General features: G+C 34.4%; 1 protein-coding gene across 2 annotated transcripts in view; it reads left to right on the top strand.

The window, feature by feature from the left end:
* MYEF2 (myelin expression factor 2) overlaps nt 1-14,784 on the top strand; it is a 33,007-nt gene that overhangs the window by 15,819 nt on the left and 2,404 nt on the right. The window contains exons 10-16 of one of the 2 annotated variants that reach the window (XM_004320317.4): nt 3,546-3,647; nt 5,166-5,216; nt 5,512-5,580; nt 5,885-5,983; nt 6,287-6,358; nt 8,111-8,319; nt 8,399-8,450. In XM_004320317.4, coding sequence (XP_004320365.2) covers nt 3,546-3,647; nt 5,166-5,216; nt 5,512-5,580; nt 5,885-5,983; nt 6,287-6,358; nt 8,111-8,319; nt 8,399-8,450 — 654 coding nt within the window. The remainder of the gene's footprint in view (nt 1-3,545; nt 3,648-5,165; nt 5,217-5,511; nt 5,581-5,884; nt 5,984-6,286; nt 6,359-8,110; nt 8,320-8,398; nt 8,451-14,784) is intronic. The other variant, XM_019929119.3, reaches the window with a different exon arrangement.

The following is a 14,784-nucleotide window of genomic DNA, read 5'->3' as shown; positions in this document are numbered from 1 at the left end:
GGGGGCTACTCTTTGTTGCGGTGCGTGGGCTTCTGATTGCCGTGTCTTCTCTTGTTGCAGAACACAGGCTATAGGCGCGCAGACTTCAGTAGTTGTGGTGTGTGGGCTCAGTAGTTGTGGCTCGCGGGCTCTAGAGCACAGGCCCAGTAGTTGTGGTGCACGGACTTTGTTGCTCCGCAGCACGTGGAATCTTCCCGGACCAGGGCTCGAGGCCGTGTCCCCTACATTGGCAGGCGGATTCTTAACCACTGTGCCACCAGGGAAGCCCCCTTAGTCAGGTTTTCTTAGAGATTTGTCAGTTTTATTAGTGCTTTCAAAGAAGTGAATTTCATTTTTTATATTTTAATTTATTCTCTTAGTTTTATTTCCTTCTCTATTTCTTTGGGTTTAGTCTCTTATTTTTGTCCTAACTCCTTAAGTTGAATGTGTACTTCACTAATTTGCAGCCTCTTTTTTAATACAAGTAGTTATGACTATAAATTTGGCCACTATATACAAGTTTTGCTATAGAGTGTCTTTATTGTGATTTAATTTTTATTAAATTGCCATTATGATTTCTTCCTAAGTCATATATTTTTGAATTTCCAAATGTATACTTTTTTTCTTACTAACTTCTAACTTAACAGTGTGGTCATAGAAGATGGTCTCTGTGATTCCTTGGAATCAATTAATTAATTTGGACTTTGCATTGTGGCCTAATATATGATACATTTTAATAAATACTTCAGGTGTGCAGTATACTGTTCTGTATATGTCCATTAAATCAAGTTTGTTAATCATTTAAATTATATCTCTGCTAGTAATTTTGTCTGCTTGTGCTATCAATTACTGAGATAAGTTTATGGTAAAATCCCCTGCTATAATGGTGAATTTGCATATTTTTTCTTGTTTTTACTTGAACTATTTTGAAACTAATTCAGTAGGTGCATGCAGGTTTAGAACTGATATATTTTCTTAGTGAATCAAGATTTTATCATTATAGAGTGATTTCATACTTAGTAACTACCTTTAAGTCACTTGTCTAATAGTAATGGAGATACAACAGCTTTGTTTTGTTTATTCACATTTGTAGATTTATTTGGATTAATTCCCATTATCTTATTATGTGTTTTATTTTTCTGTGTTTTACAAATGTTTATATTTATTTTTCTCCTATCTTTCTCTTTTGGTGGTTATCCTGGATATTTTAATATGCCTATATAAAGTCTGAAGTTAATATAGTTATTCTCAATAGTAGAATGACCTTTGAATGCTCTAATTCTAATCACTTTCCTACCGAATTATATGCTATTATTGCTCAATGTTTTAGTTATATATTGCTTTGCTTCCAATCCCACAAATTAGGCATTATTATTACTTATCATCTGCTTTCATAGACCCTGGCACTATTTTTTCCCCCTGAAGCATATATTTTAAAAGCTCTTTCAATGAGTATCTGTTGCTAGTAAATTCTCTTAATTTTGGTTTGTCTATAAATGTCTTCAAAGATAGTTTCACTGGTTATATAGTTTAAGGTACTTATTTTCTCTCAACACTTTAAAAATATTCCAGTCTACTGGCTTCTATATTTGCTATCAGTTGAACTGTCCTTTCTTTATAGATAAGCTGTGCTCTTCATGTAGCTGATTTTAAGATCTTTATCTTTGGCATGCAGTTTTACTACAGTGTGGATGTGGATTACTGTTTATTGGGCTTTCACAATTGAGAATTCAGTTTTTTAAAATAAATTCTCAGCTTACATGTCTTTGAATATTACCTGTTCTCCCTTTGTAGGGCAGTCCTTTCCTGCCCTTCCTTATCACTCAGGGTGTCATCTTTTAATATCCTGGTTTTATAAAGTAGGGGCTTTCGATTTATTTTCCACTGTTAGTACTTTTCAATTTATTTAGATTTAAAAATTACATTCATACTTTTATATCTGTTCTTTTTAAGATTTATGGTTTTATGTACTCTTTTCTATTGAGATGTAATATGAACTCATAGACTTTAACAGAATCAGTTTGTTGTTTTAGTTAAGTTAATTATTATTAACCTCCCTATTTTTTGCCTTTCTCCCCAACCCCCCCACTTCTTTTTCTCAAATTATTATAACTTGGCAAGAGGGGACCTCTCATTTCCTATGCCTCTGCTATTACTTTCTGGTGAGAATGGGATTTCCCAGATCCATGAAGATTTTTCTTGTTCAAAGACATGAGATTGGCCTACTTTCAAAGAGGCCTGGTTCCTTTTAGTGAAGAATGATATCAGAGAAGAAAGTAAGAGTTTTAGGTGTAGACATGAGCATTGTTGATAGTGAAGTGTGCTATTGCTTTGAACCATTTCTAGGGACTGAGCTAAAAAAGATATTTCTTTTACCAGGTCACATTGATCTTTCTCCAATTTAACACGACATGCTTCTGTACTCTTTTTAAAAATACATATATAGTATATGGTTTTCTCAGCCCTTACCACTTACTAATTGCTACATTGACTAGCAAGAACTTTTAAGTCAAACTCAGATTTAGTAGAATAAAACAGTTCCCACTGTCTTTAAGTCATCAGATTGTCTTCTTACAGTCTCTTTTCAGTGAACTTAGTTTAAGAGAGAAAGTAAAAAGAATACTGGATTTAGAGACAGAAAACTTGAATTCTAGTCTTAGCTTAATCACGTAGTTAAATGGCATTGTACAAGTAACTTAACGGTCTCAAAAATTACCTCATCTGTGGATAATAGATGTGAAAACGGGGGAAGGGTGAGCTGTGACAGGGCGAGAGAGAGTCATGGACATATACACACTAACAAACGTAGTAAGGTAGATAGCTAGTGGGAGGCAGCCGCATGGCACAGGGATATTGGCTCGGTGCTTTGTGACAGCCTGGAGGGGTGGGATAGGGAGGGTGGGAGGGAGGGAGACGCAAGAGGGAAGAGATATGGGAACATATGTATATATATAACTGATTCACTTCGTTATAAAGCAGAAACTAACACACCATTGTAAAGCAATTATACCCCAATAAAGATGTTAAAATAGATGTGAAAACACTGTATACCATAGTATATAAATAAATTAAAATACCATATAAATATAAATAAATATATTTGTTTATATAAATATTTATTTCAGTGATAAAACTAGGTAATATAATGTTTGCTTTATTCAATGTTTTCATGTTTGTTGACTTTTTAGTTTGATTTGAACCATCTGAAAAGTAATTCCTAGGTTTTAAGAGGGTCTACAGATTCAAGCAAGATTCTTATTTTCAGATATGTATGTCATTTATAAGGTGGTTCAAAATCCTCTTGGTATTTCATTACTCTTTTTCAGTATGCCTTTAACTGGGATATAAGATGGATCTGCTTCATAAAACACTTCTCATTAGTAAATGATATTATAGTGAGGCTTCAATGTGCTGCATTCCAATGAAAACAAGAACTGTGGTGCTCTTATTTACAAATTTGCGAAATTTTAGAAATACTACTACAGGCATATAGCTTTAAAAATTTTTTCAGTGCCAGTTAGTTGATCATATAAGAGTTTGTAATAATATTCTTATTTGTGTTTTAGGTGGTCTTGGAGGCATTGGAATGGGACTTGGTCCAGGTGGACAGCCTATTAGTGCCAGCCAGTTGAACATAGGTGGTGTAATGGGGAATTTAGGTCCAAGTGGTGAGTATTCTAACTTTATTGTTTCTTTTTAAATGATACATTTGCTACATTGTAAAGCTTATATTTACTAGTTTGTAATAATATTTAAAGGACTGTAGTTTATAGTTGAATATTTAAGATGTTACTTTAGTCTGAAAAAGGAATGAAACCTTTGAGAGCAGAGAACGTGAAAGGTTGAACAGAAGGTCAGGAGGGTTCCTCTGAGGGCAGCCACGTTACAGCTAGCCTTTTAGCACTTTTAGCTAGCCTTTAGCCTTTTAGATTTTGAATTGTCTTTAAGGTAGAAGGAGAATATTCAATATAGTCTATGCCTTGTGTATCATGGATATACAGTATTTGTGGAATGGCTGAAATACTACCATATACGCAATTTAAATTTGAATATCTAGTTGGGAGGGTAGCTTTTCAGATAGCTGTTTGGCTATTCACGTAGACTAACCTACAGTTTATGTTTGAAGATTGATTTTTAAACTTTTTGATTTCAGAACCCTTTTATACTCTTAAAATTTGTTGAGGACCCCAAAGTGCTTTTGCTTATGTGGTTATATTTGTCAGTATTTACTGTATTTGAAATTAAAACTTAGAAATTTAAAAAAATTTACATATTTATTTAAGATAACAATGATAAACACATTATGTGTTAAAATAAATGTAATTTTTAAGAAAATAAATTGTATTTTCCAATACAAAAATTAGTGAGAAGAGTGATATTATTTCACCTTTTTGTACATCTCTTTAATGTTTGGCTTAATGCAAGACAGTCATGCTCTTGTATCTGCTTTTGCATTCAGTTTGTTACAGTGTCATCTATCATGTAGTTTCTGGAAAATTCCACCTTATACTCATGAGAAAATGAGAGTAAAACAGTCAATATCTTAGTGTTATTTGGATAATGAAGGAGTTTTGACCTATTGAACCCTGAAAGGTCCTTAGACCATATTTTGAGAATTGCTGTTTTAATTGATGGACTAATTAATGCTATCTGGTTTCTATTTTTGTTGAGATGCTATAGTTACATTTTAAATTGTGAGGGTAGTTATGGTAATCATTATGGTCTAAACAGATGGAAATCTTCTCCCTTACTCTTAGGCCCTCTACCCTCCTAAACACATACTATTTTTATTCTTTCATTTTTTACTGCTCCCTTAGCTGCCATGTTTAAAGGAGTCCTTACTTTCTGACCTGATCTCTCAGTCTGCTGTAGTGATATTTGTGTGTCTGAGCTGAAAAAAAAAATGAACGATTACCTAGTCCTAGATATTCTCTAACTGAATGTGAGTATGACCAGTGAATTTTGTTTTCTTGTCTAATAAATATTCAAAGAGGCCTTTTTGAAGACTCATGATTAGACACCTGCTGTGGCATAGCACTTTAAACCGTCCCATCTGTGCCCTGCTGCTTCTCTAGTATTCCACTGTGACTAGACAATTGGTATCTATTTTGCTGTGTTGCATTATGTCATTCTTTAGTCATTAAAATAAGATTTACTGAAAGTACATACTGTGTATTTTATTTGAGGTATGGGAATGGATGGTCCAGGTTTTGGAGGAATGAATAGAATTGGAGGAGGTATGTATATGCATTTGTTTTCTTGTATGTACCCATCACCATGTTTAGTAAGTTAGAAACTATGTTGAGAATTCCAAGGGAAACAAAAGTCATGGTTTATTGTTGGCTCACGTCCTAAAGGCTGCTAGCAGAAATTGAGCCTGGTACATACTTAAGGGATATGGAAGGTGATGTGTTAAGAAGCAGTTGCACAAGGTAGGGTGAATGAAGAGCTTACTGATGAGACTTAATATTTACAAAATATACCTTTCAGCTATATAACTGACAGATCTCAAACTTAACCTTTATTCCATAGGAATTGGGTTTGGTGGTCTGGAAGCAATGAGTAGCATGGGAGGATTTGGAGGAGTTGGTCGAATGGGAGGTAGGTAAATGTATATAGTGGGATGTGTATACTACATTTCATTTTCTCCATTATTAAAAATGTCCCCCCTTTACTTAGGAATGGATACTTTAGATGTTTTCAGAGGATGTATGGGCACCAGGGGTAGGGACAGGCAGAGCGGAACTGGGATATCTGTGGCATGTGAAGTAGGTTGGGTAAATCATGGACTTCTTGTATTGTGGCTTTTGCTGTCATTACAGTTTAGTTTCAATAAGTTCCTAAATGGATTACTGTTTATTGATAATACTTGAAAAAGGGTTAATTTGTTGCATAATCTTTTCAGAGCTATACCGTGGTGCGATGACTAGTAGCATGGAGAGAGATTTTGGACGTGGTGATATTGGAATAAATCGAGGCTTTGGAGATTCCTTTGGTAGACTTGGTAGGGCTGGCTGTTTACTTCTTTTCTTTTTGCAGGTTGTATTTTTTCGAAGTTTGGCTGTCTTTTTTTGTATGAAAAATTAGAAATTTATAATGTTTCGTGCAATTTATTACTTGAAGAAAAATACTTCAGAGGTTTTAATGTACTAGCTCTCTTTTTCAGTGTCTTACATATTTGAACCCTATTTGTAGAAGACTTTATACTTTTCAGTTATTGTACATCTTCTGAGAGCATAATACCTTGGGAATTTTAAAGTATGATTATTTAAATTAATTAGTATATTATCTTTCCATCCTTGTTTAGGCAGTGCAATGATTGGAGGGTTTGCAGGAAGAATAGGAGCTTCTAACATGGGTCCAGTAGGATCTGGAATAAGTAGGTTTAAATTTTACTAGAATTTTACAGTAATATTTGAATACTTGCAAAAAACTTTGCAAGAGTAGTTACTATAGTATTGTAATACTTTGTTCTTATATGTTGATATGACTTGTCATAATTTAGAGAAACTTTGATATTTATTGAGCTTTACTGTTTTATTGCTGTTGGAAATTTCTTAACTAACTTTGAATTTTACTTCTTTGACATTTCTAAACTAACACCAGAATATGTGTTAACTGTCACCCAATTCAAGAACCTTTATTCCAACTAAAGAATCTGGGGCTTTTTCTGATCATATGTCACGAACAACATTAGCTTTAGCACCAACTCTGTTTCTTTGCTTATTCTCTATAACTGCTGTTGGAGACTAGCTTATTTCATTTGTGAAAAAATATTGTGTCTTTTGGTAAACGCAGGTGAATCGCCTCAGATCTAACACTTCTGGAGACCTCCTGAGGTTGAGGGCAAGGTTAAAAGAAATGCTTATTTCCTTGCTTCTTAAACCTTTTCTTTGATAGAATCAAGAGTACTATTGTTGCAAAACTGGGGAATGCCAAATTTCTTCCCTCTGTTTCCACTAGTACATTTTAGGCCTTATATTAACCCTTAACACAAGGCTTAGTTTTTGACCCATGTTGCTTACTGAACCATGTCTATGTGAGCTCTCCATAGTTACCGACTTCCTTTAATTGATTGAAATCTCACAAATAGGAAACAAAGTCTACTTGAACTCTTCTAAGAGTGAGTTAAAAAAATCTTGTCAGCTGAAGATACTTCCATTGTACCTTGCTTCTCATTTTATTCCTTCTTTTCATCATCTTTTCGGCCTTGGCCATTTTCCTGTTAATCATAACTTCCCTACCTTCCTTTTTCACCTCAGTGTTTATACTTCTGTTCCCCTAATTTTATATATGTTATTCACAGAAAGCCAATTTGAGGGTGATGTTAATTTTTAGAGTGGGGATATTAGGTACGAGAAAAAAGGATACGATTGAGAAAGAGTAGGATTGGAATAGTTAAAGGGGACTCAATGTATAAGAATCAAGTGGGTACGAGCTACAAGCTAGATTTTTAAGCTCTGGCTAAAAGAGTGTGATTCCAGTTTTTGTTGTTATCTCCACAAGTTCTGTATAACATAGAGACTAAAAGTTAGCTTTTTCTGTGGTTATTGAAAATTGAATTGATATGAAAAGAGCAATTGTATACAAAACAAGATACTGAGGTGAAAGGTAAGCTAGGAAAAGAATATTATGTAGGACAGTATGAGAGCAACAGTTGATATGTTGTAGTTGTAATTATTTGAATTTACCCCATATGTCTTTGTTCTAACAATTACTAAGCTTGGTATTATTAAAAGATAAAAGTGAGGATACAAACTACTATAACATTAATGAATAAAGTCATTGATAGAAAATTTATATAACTTATGTTTTATGATCAGGATATAATTTTTTAGAAATGTATATGTATAATAGTATGAACAGATTCAGTTAGCCATTAACATTCAACTAACTGAATATATACAAAATTAAAATCTGTTCCTTGGAAGATTGTTACATTGTGTGTATAAAAATAATTTTATTTATACATTGTCTAATTACATAAATGAATTAATTTTTCTCTCTTTCTTTCTCAAAAATGATTCTCTCCCTCCTCTTTCTCTCCTTCCTCTTCCTTCTCCTTTTCCTTCTGTTCTTAAAACAAAAACACCAAACTCCCAAATCCTCCCTTCCCTTCTTGAAAATCCAGGTGGTGGAATGGGTGGCATGAACAGTGTGACTGGAGGAATGGGGATGGGACTGGATCGGATGAGTTCCAGCTTTGATAGAATGGGACCAGGTATAGGAGCTATACTGGAAAGGAGCATCGATATGGATCGAGGATTTTTATCAGGTCCTATGGGAAGCGGAATGAGAGACAGAATAGGCTCCAAAGGCAACCAGATATTTGTCAGAAATGTAAGCAACTAAATGTAAAGTATACTTAAAATTATTTTTTTCCTTGTATATCTGTTACTAATACCTTTTTTCATTCTAGCTGCCTTTTGACTTGACTTGGCAGAAACTAAAAGAGAAATTCAGTCAGTGTGGTAAGTATGCCAATGACTGTAGATATATTGATATTGATTATGGAGGAAAAATTGATTTTAAACTTTTAAATACTGCTTAGACCTTTACCTGTCCAGATGCTTATTCCTGGGTAGTATGACAGGTTTAATTCCACTTCAAAGAAATGAATTATTTTGCTATCCTCTGACGTATAGCAGTGCAAATTACTACTAAATAACAAGTTTTAGAGTACAGTCTGTCATTGTCTCCTGTGGATAAAGAAAGGGCTTATTTTATTACCTGATTTTTAAATGGTTACTATATCATCATTGCTTGAATTTAAAAGGATGTTTTTTATGTGGGAAATACTAACGAATGGTATATGTATTTCTTTGTTTATAATGTAGTACAGTGCTTTGTCAACATGACCCAATGAAATGCTGACATCCAAGTGATATGGCGTTAATAGATGAGACCCGTTCTGCGCACTCTGTCACATATACAATAAAGGAAACTTAGCTGATAGCGTAGAACCCACTGCCTAGAATGCCTTAGACAGGTACATTCTGGCGGCCCTTCTGTTCCTTTTATAAACTGTTCTTGGCTATAATGATACTACCTATACGACCGTAATATATTCATTAGGTCTGTAGATGATTAGGTGGTTTATTACTTTTAAAAGAGGGCCTTTTTTTGTAATGATGAGAGATTAAGTATGAGTAGAACAAAGTAACAGATGTCCTGCTCATTTTTTTTTGCTATTGCATGGTAACCCAGAGAGTATTAATAGTACAACTATGTCGGTGGGATATAATGATGAAAAATAGCTAAGTAAAAGTGGTATATTCAACCTTTGAGAGTTAATGGAAAGTTAAGAGTATTTGGAATATATCTTTAATTTCTGGAGATCATGAAGGGGATAAGTTTAGTGTTCTCCCACAAAAGTAACCTTTGTAGCCACTGTCACAGGGGATCAAAGTGATCTTTCTGGAAACTGTTCTCTAATGTGTTCTCAGAGTACTTTATACCTAACTTTTCTTGTGGTAATCTGTTCACATGTTTTCTTCCCTCCCAGATGGAGGCTCTTGAGGGCAAGAACCATCATCTGTTTATTCTAGCACATTTCGTTGCCTCTGCACGTATAGTAGGAGTTTATTAAATGTTATGAATGAGTTAAGCATTCTGAAAAGATCTTCATTCATTTATTTGGTTATTTATTAAGTAAATCTACAAATATTGTATTTTTGGTAGTCTGCTCATCATTAGGATTAGAAAGGGGAAGAAAGTAAGATATTACCCCTGCTCTCAAAGAACATACAGTGTGGATCTGTCTACAATGTTCTAGTGGCTCCTTTTTGTTGATCATCTTTTAATTTATATTTATTTACATTTTATTCAAAGAAGAGAAAGATAATTTTTATTGATAAAAAAGTTGTTGTAAACAAGTCAACTAGTAAATAGTTGCTACTAAGAGAAAGCAGAATTATCAAGTTGTTTTGAGGTGTTGGTAGTCTTTGTAGGAGTAAGGAGATCTACCAGGATGAGTAAGCAGCATCTACCCGTGAATCCCATAGGCTACAGGGGAAATGAGCATATTACGGCCTTAGTGAGATCCATCAAATGAGGAGCGGTGGCAGCAAGTACAGATAATCCCTGCTGTTGTAGTTTCAGTGAAGAAGAATCTCCAGATGACATATGACTTTATTTTAAAAAGTAGAAATGAAACAAGATAAAGAACAATGTGGGGCAAACAAATGACATTAGTGAAAATGTGACCAACACTGAGTTGACTGTTTCCTTGTACGTAGGCAGATTTCCTTTCAAGATTAGATATGAGCAAGGCTTGCAGCAAATTTGAGGTCTTTTGGTGGGCTTCTATACTTGTTGCTGGCATTGTTTTGACAGAAGGACATCAACAATTCAAAAACATTTTTTAAAAGGAAAAACTAGTCCCCAAATCTACATTTAAAAAATCTGTACAACATTTTAGCCAATAAAATAAAGTGCTTAACTCTGTTATTTTAGCTCTATTTTTATGTCCCTTTTTGATCAGTCTTTATTATATCATGAGAGTAATGCTTTTTGGTTTTGTTTTCTCAATTCTAATTGTAAAAGCTTTTGACTTTCAGATTTATATTAAGGTAATACCATAGTAAATAATTTCCTACCATCTTCCTGTTTTTAACCTTGAACTTACATTGATGGAAAGGAAGATAAGTTACAGTAATAATTTATAGAATTAAGTGTCCAGCTATTGACAACTATGGAAATTATGTGGCTTGTATGAACTGAACCATCTCTTTTTCTGCCACACATCACTTTATTTATTTTCAAATCTTAGCTTTTCTTTCTTAGAATGGAAAGTTTCTTTTTAACCTGCTCCAAGCCAGTAGTGCCCCTTTTCACAGTAGAAGTCAGTTTTTTGCTATTTTTTTAACCCCCTGAGCCCAAGGTGAGTAAGTATATTCTCTTGATTACTTCTTAGTAGGAGTCTAGTGGTACTCCATGCTCTCCTCTAGACAGTAACTGCTAGTAAATGGCCCATCAGCAAGCCCTCTGATTATTAGATGTCTAGAGTGGTTAATTGTCCTTGGTGGGGCAATTACAAAGATCGAGAAAATGTTGGAGTATGAGTTAAATAACCCTCAATACAACATTTCCTTAGCAGGTATAATTCAGGAAAAAATGTATTCATATATCCCCAAATATAACAAGATGAGAAGGAAGTGAGTATAGTAAAGTAGATCTTCTTTTATTTTGCTATATGTAATTCCTCAATACACATTTTTAAGAAGACTGAGTATAAATAACTAACCCATTCAGAGTTGGACCCCGCATTAGTTCAGGTTGTGTTAATGAAGTCAAATAGGTGTAGTTTTTCAAACTTCCATATTGTCTGTACACTTTAACTATACTCTGGCTTAGTGTGTTTTAGAACTGCAGAGCAAGGAAAGCCCATTCTTAATTATTTCTGCTATAAACCATACCAAATATAACGTTGTTCCACAGGTTTCCATTATTCTCATTTTTTACATCAGTATGCTACCTGTTACCTGCATAGAAAATGGAGACTTGTGGTGGATTTTATTTACTAAAACACATGGTGCTTCAAGCATGGCTAGTGGACTCTAGATTAAAATAACAGTAAAAATAATGCAGTAAGAGTAAAAACAATATATGAAGAATATTCATAGATAGTCACTTTCTTTTGTTTGTAAAGAAACACTCAAACTTTGTTTTTTGTCCCCCATATCATAATTATAGTTTCTTGTAGAATATCTGATTTTGCTTTCTTGTCCTGTGGTTATGTTACAGCTGTACTTTGGAAGTAGGTTTTATTAAACCATTTATTTATTTATTTATGCTTTAATTTGGTCAGTTTTTAGATATGCTTTTACATCATCATTTTCCAGAGTATACCCCACAAGATTACTTAATAGGCTGAGTTAAATAAAGCAGAAAGATTTCTTATATTGCAGGAGAGTCATTTTTTGTAGTTAGTATATGTAACAGCAGTATTTTTGATTACTGTAATACTGATTTCTCATTGCATACTCTTTTATACTGTTGCTAAAATAGCAGCCCTATTTTGTTTTTCTTGGAATCACACAAGATCAGTAGATATTTCAGTCATTTAAGAGTCCTCGGAGCATGTACAAAACCAGAGAAGTCTGATTTTAATTAATTAAAACTAAATTTTTTTCTCCTCAATTATTTATCTTTAGAAAAGAATATATCTCAGTTGGTGTTTTTATGGGATTAAGAAGAAAGTTAGAAAACAGAACTTTCTAGTTCTATACCTAGGGGTTTTTTGGGGCAATCTAACCATGAAACAAGTATCTATAAGTTACTTTCTCTATAAACCTGAGTGTCCAAACTGTAAGAAGGTTCAAGTATCTTAGCTGATAGACCTTGTCAGCTAGAAAAGCCTTGAGATCACTGTGAGGTCAGGAATTTGGGGGTTTGAGTCATGATTCCTAAAAAGAGAGGAAATTTAAGAGAAAAAAAGAGAAACTTGTCCTGGGAGATTAACGGATTTTGCAAGAGATTATTACATATTTTCCTTTGACGTTTTGAAGATTTCTTGCTTGAGTGAACCTTAGTATTGCTAATAAACCTATGGTGGGATACTTATGTTAAGAAAAACAGATAAATTTAGGATAATGAAGAACATTTAACCTTAAAAGCTCTTGAAAATTCTCCACAGTCCTCTTCAAAATCACTGTAAAGTGCTCCCATTTACCAAGGTATGCTTCTTTAATTAAACTTGCTTTTTTTTCAGGTCCCAGCATTTGAGATACTAAGAGGACTGTGACTCTGGAAATTGCTCTGCATTTGTCTTTAAAGCTTTAAAAAAATATATATATAGTCTCCAGTTTCATTTTATGGTGTTCGTTAGAAAATGTGATTTCTGTATTTTTTTAAATTTTTTTCTTCCAGTTTCGTTGAGATAGAATCGACATATAGCACTGTATAATTTTAAGGTGTACAGCATAATGATTTGACTTACACATATAAAATGGTTATCACAAGAAGTTCAGTGAACATCCATCATCCCACAGATACAAAATTAAAGAGATAGAAAAAAAGATTTTCCTTGTGATGAGAGCTCTTAGGATTTACTCTCTTAACAACTTTAATATGTAACACTCAGCACTTACCATGTTGTACATTACATCCCTAGTACTTATTTATCTTATAACTCGAAGTTTGTACCTTTTGACTCCCTTCCTCCAGTTTCCCCTCTCCACTCCACCTGCCGCCTCTAGTAACTACAAAATGATCTCTTTTTTTTTTCTATGAGTTTGTTTCTTTGCTTTTGAAGTATAATTGACCTACAACCCTGTGTTAGTTCCTGTTACACAATATAGTGATTCGATATTTCTGTACTTTTCAAATGATCATCACGATAAATCCAGTTACAATATATCACCATAAAAAGATATTACATAGTTACTGACTATATTCCTCACATTGTACTTTTCATACCCGTGACTCATTTATTTTGCAATTGGAAGTTTGTACCTCTTAATCTTCCGTTACTATTTCTTTCTTCTCTCCAGCCCCCTCCACTCAGACAGCCACCTGTTTGTTCTCTGTATAACTGTTTCTGTTTTGTTACGTTCATTTCTTTTGGTTTTTAGAGTCCACATATAAGTGAAATTATACAGTATTTATCTTTCTGTGACTTATTAGCATATAATACCCTCTGGGTTCATCCATGTTGTTGCAAATGGCAAGATTTCATTCTTTTTTATGTCTGAGTAGTGCGTGCTTGGGTGGCTTCCATATCTTGGCTGTTGTAAATAGTGCTGCAGTGAACATAGGGGTGCATGTATCTTTTTTTAATTAGTGTTTTTATTTTCTTCGGATAAGTACCCAGGAGGGGAATTGCTGGATCTTATGGTAGTTCTATTTTTAATTTCTTGAGGAATTGCCATACAGTTTTCTGTAGTGGCAACACCAGTTTACATTCCCGCTAATGGTGCACAGGGGTGTGTTTGGTTTTTTACCTGTTGTAGGTTAAAAAGTTTTTGGATCTACTTTAACCATTATAATAATTTCTCTGGGAATTAGTCTGTTTTATAACTTTTAGAACACAGTTAAAGACTGCCTGGCTTGGATTACAGATCATGGTTTTGGTTCAGTGTGATATTTATTAACTTGAACCATTTAATTAGTATTGAGTGGGTGAGTGATTACCTATCAGTTGGTTTTTAAAAAACGCAGTAATGGGGCAGAGCGGGGATGGATGAATAAACAAAAGAAGAAAAGTAGCCTAGGATGTTGTAGAAATCATTCAGATCAAAATTTAAACAGGAAAAAAAAATCTTACTCATGCATTGGGATTAAAAGTTCATCCCATCGCCTAGAAAGGGCTTATGCAATTTTTTGATAAGCCCTTTTTTAAATTAATTTATTTATTATTCTGGGTTGCATTGGGTCTTGCGCGTGGGCTTTCTCTAGTTGCGGCGAGCGGGGGCTACTCTTCGTTGCAGTGCGCAGGCTCTCATTGCAGTGGCTTCTCTTGTTGCAGAGCACAGGCTCTAGGCGTGCGGGCTTCAGTAGTTGTGGCACGTGGGCTTAGTAGTCGTGGCTCGCGGTCTCTAGAGTGCAGGCTCAGTAGTTGTGGTGCACGGGCTTAGTTGCTCCGCGGACTGTGGGATCTTCCTAGACCAGGGCTCGAACCTGTGTCCCCTGTATTAGCAGGTGGGTTCTTAACCACTGCGCCACCAGGGAAGCCCAAGCCCTTTTCTTTTACCTTCCCCCCTTTTCCTTTTTTTGTCCCTTTATAGAACTAAATATGTCTGACTGACTGATTTTATTGCCAGACTAAAATTAGCCCATAGTGATCTGGCAACTATAATATTCAAC

The sequence above is a fragment of the Tursiops truncatus genome, chromosome 2 (assembly GCF_011762595.2).
Source record: "Tursiops truncatus isolate mTurTru1 chromosome 2, mTurTru1.mat.Y, whole genome shotgun sequence".
Classification (NCBI taxonomy): domain Eukaryota; kingdom Metazoa; phylum Chordata; class Mammalia; order Artiodactyla; family Delphinidae; genus Tursiops; species Tursiops truncatus.
The sequence above is the reverse complement of the archived record's forward strand: the minus strand, read 5'-3'. Positions and strand labels throughout refer to the sequence as shown.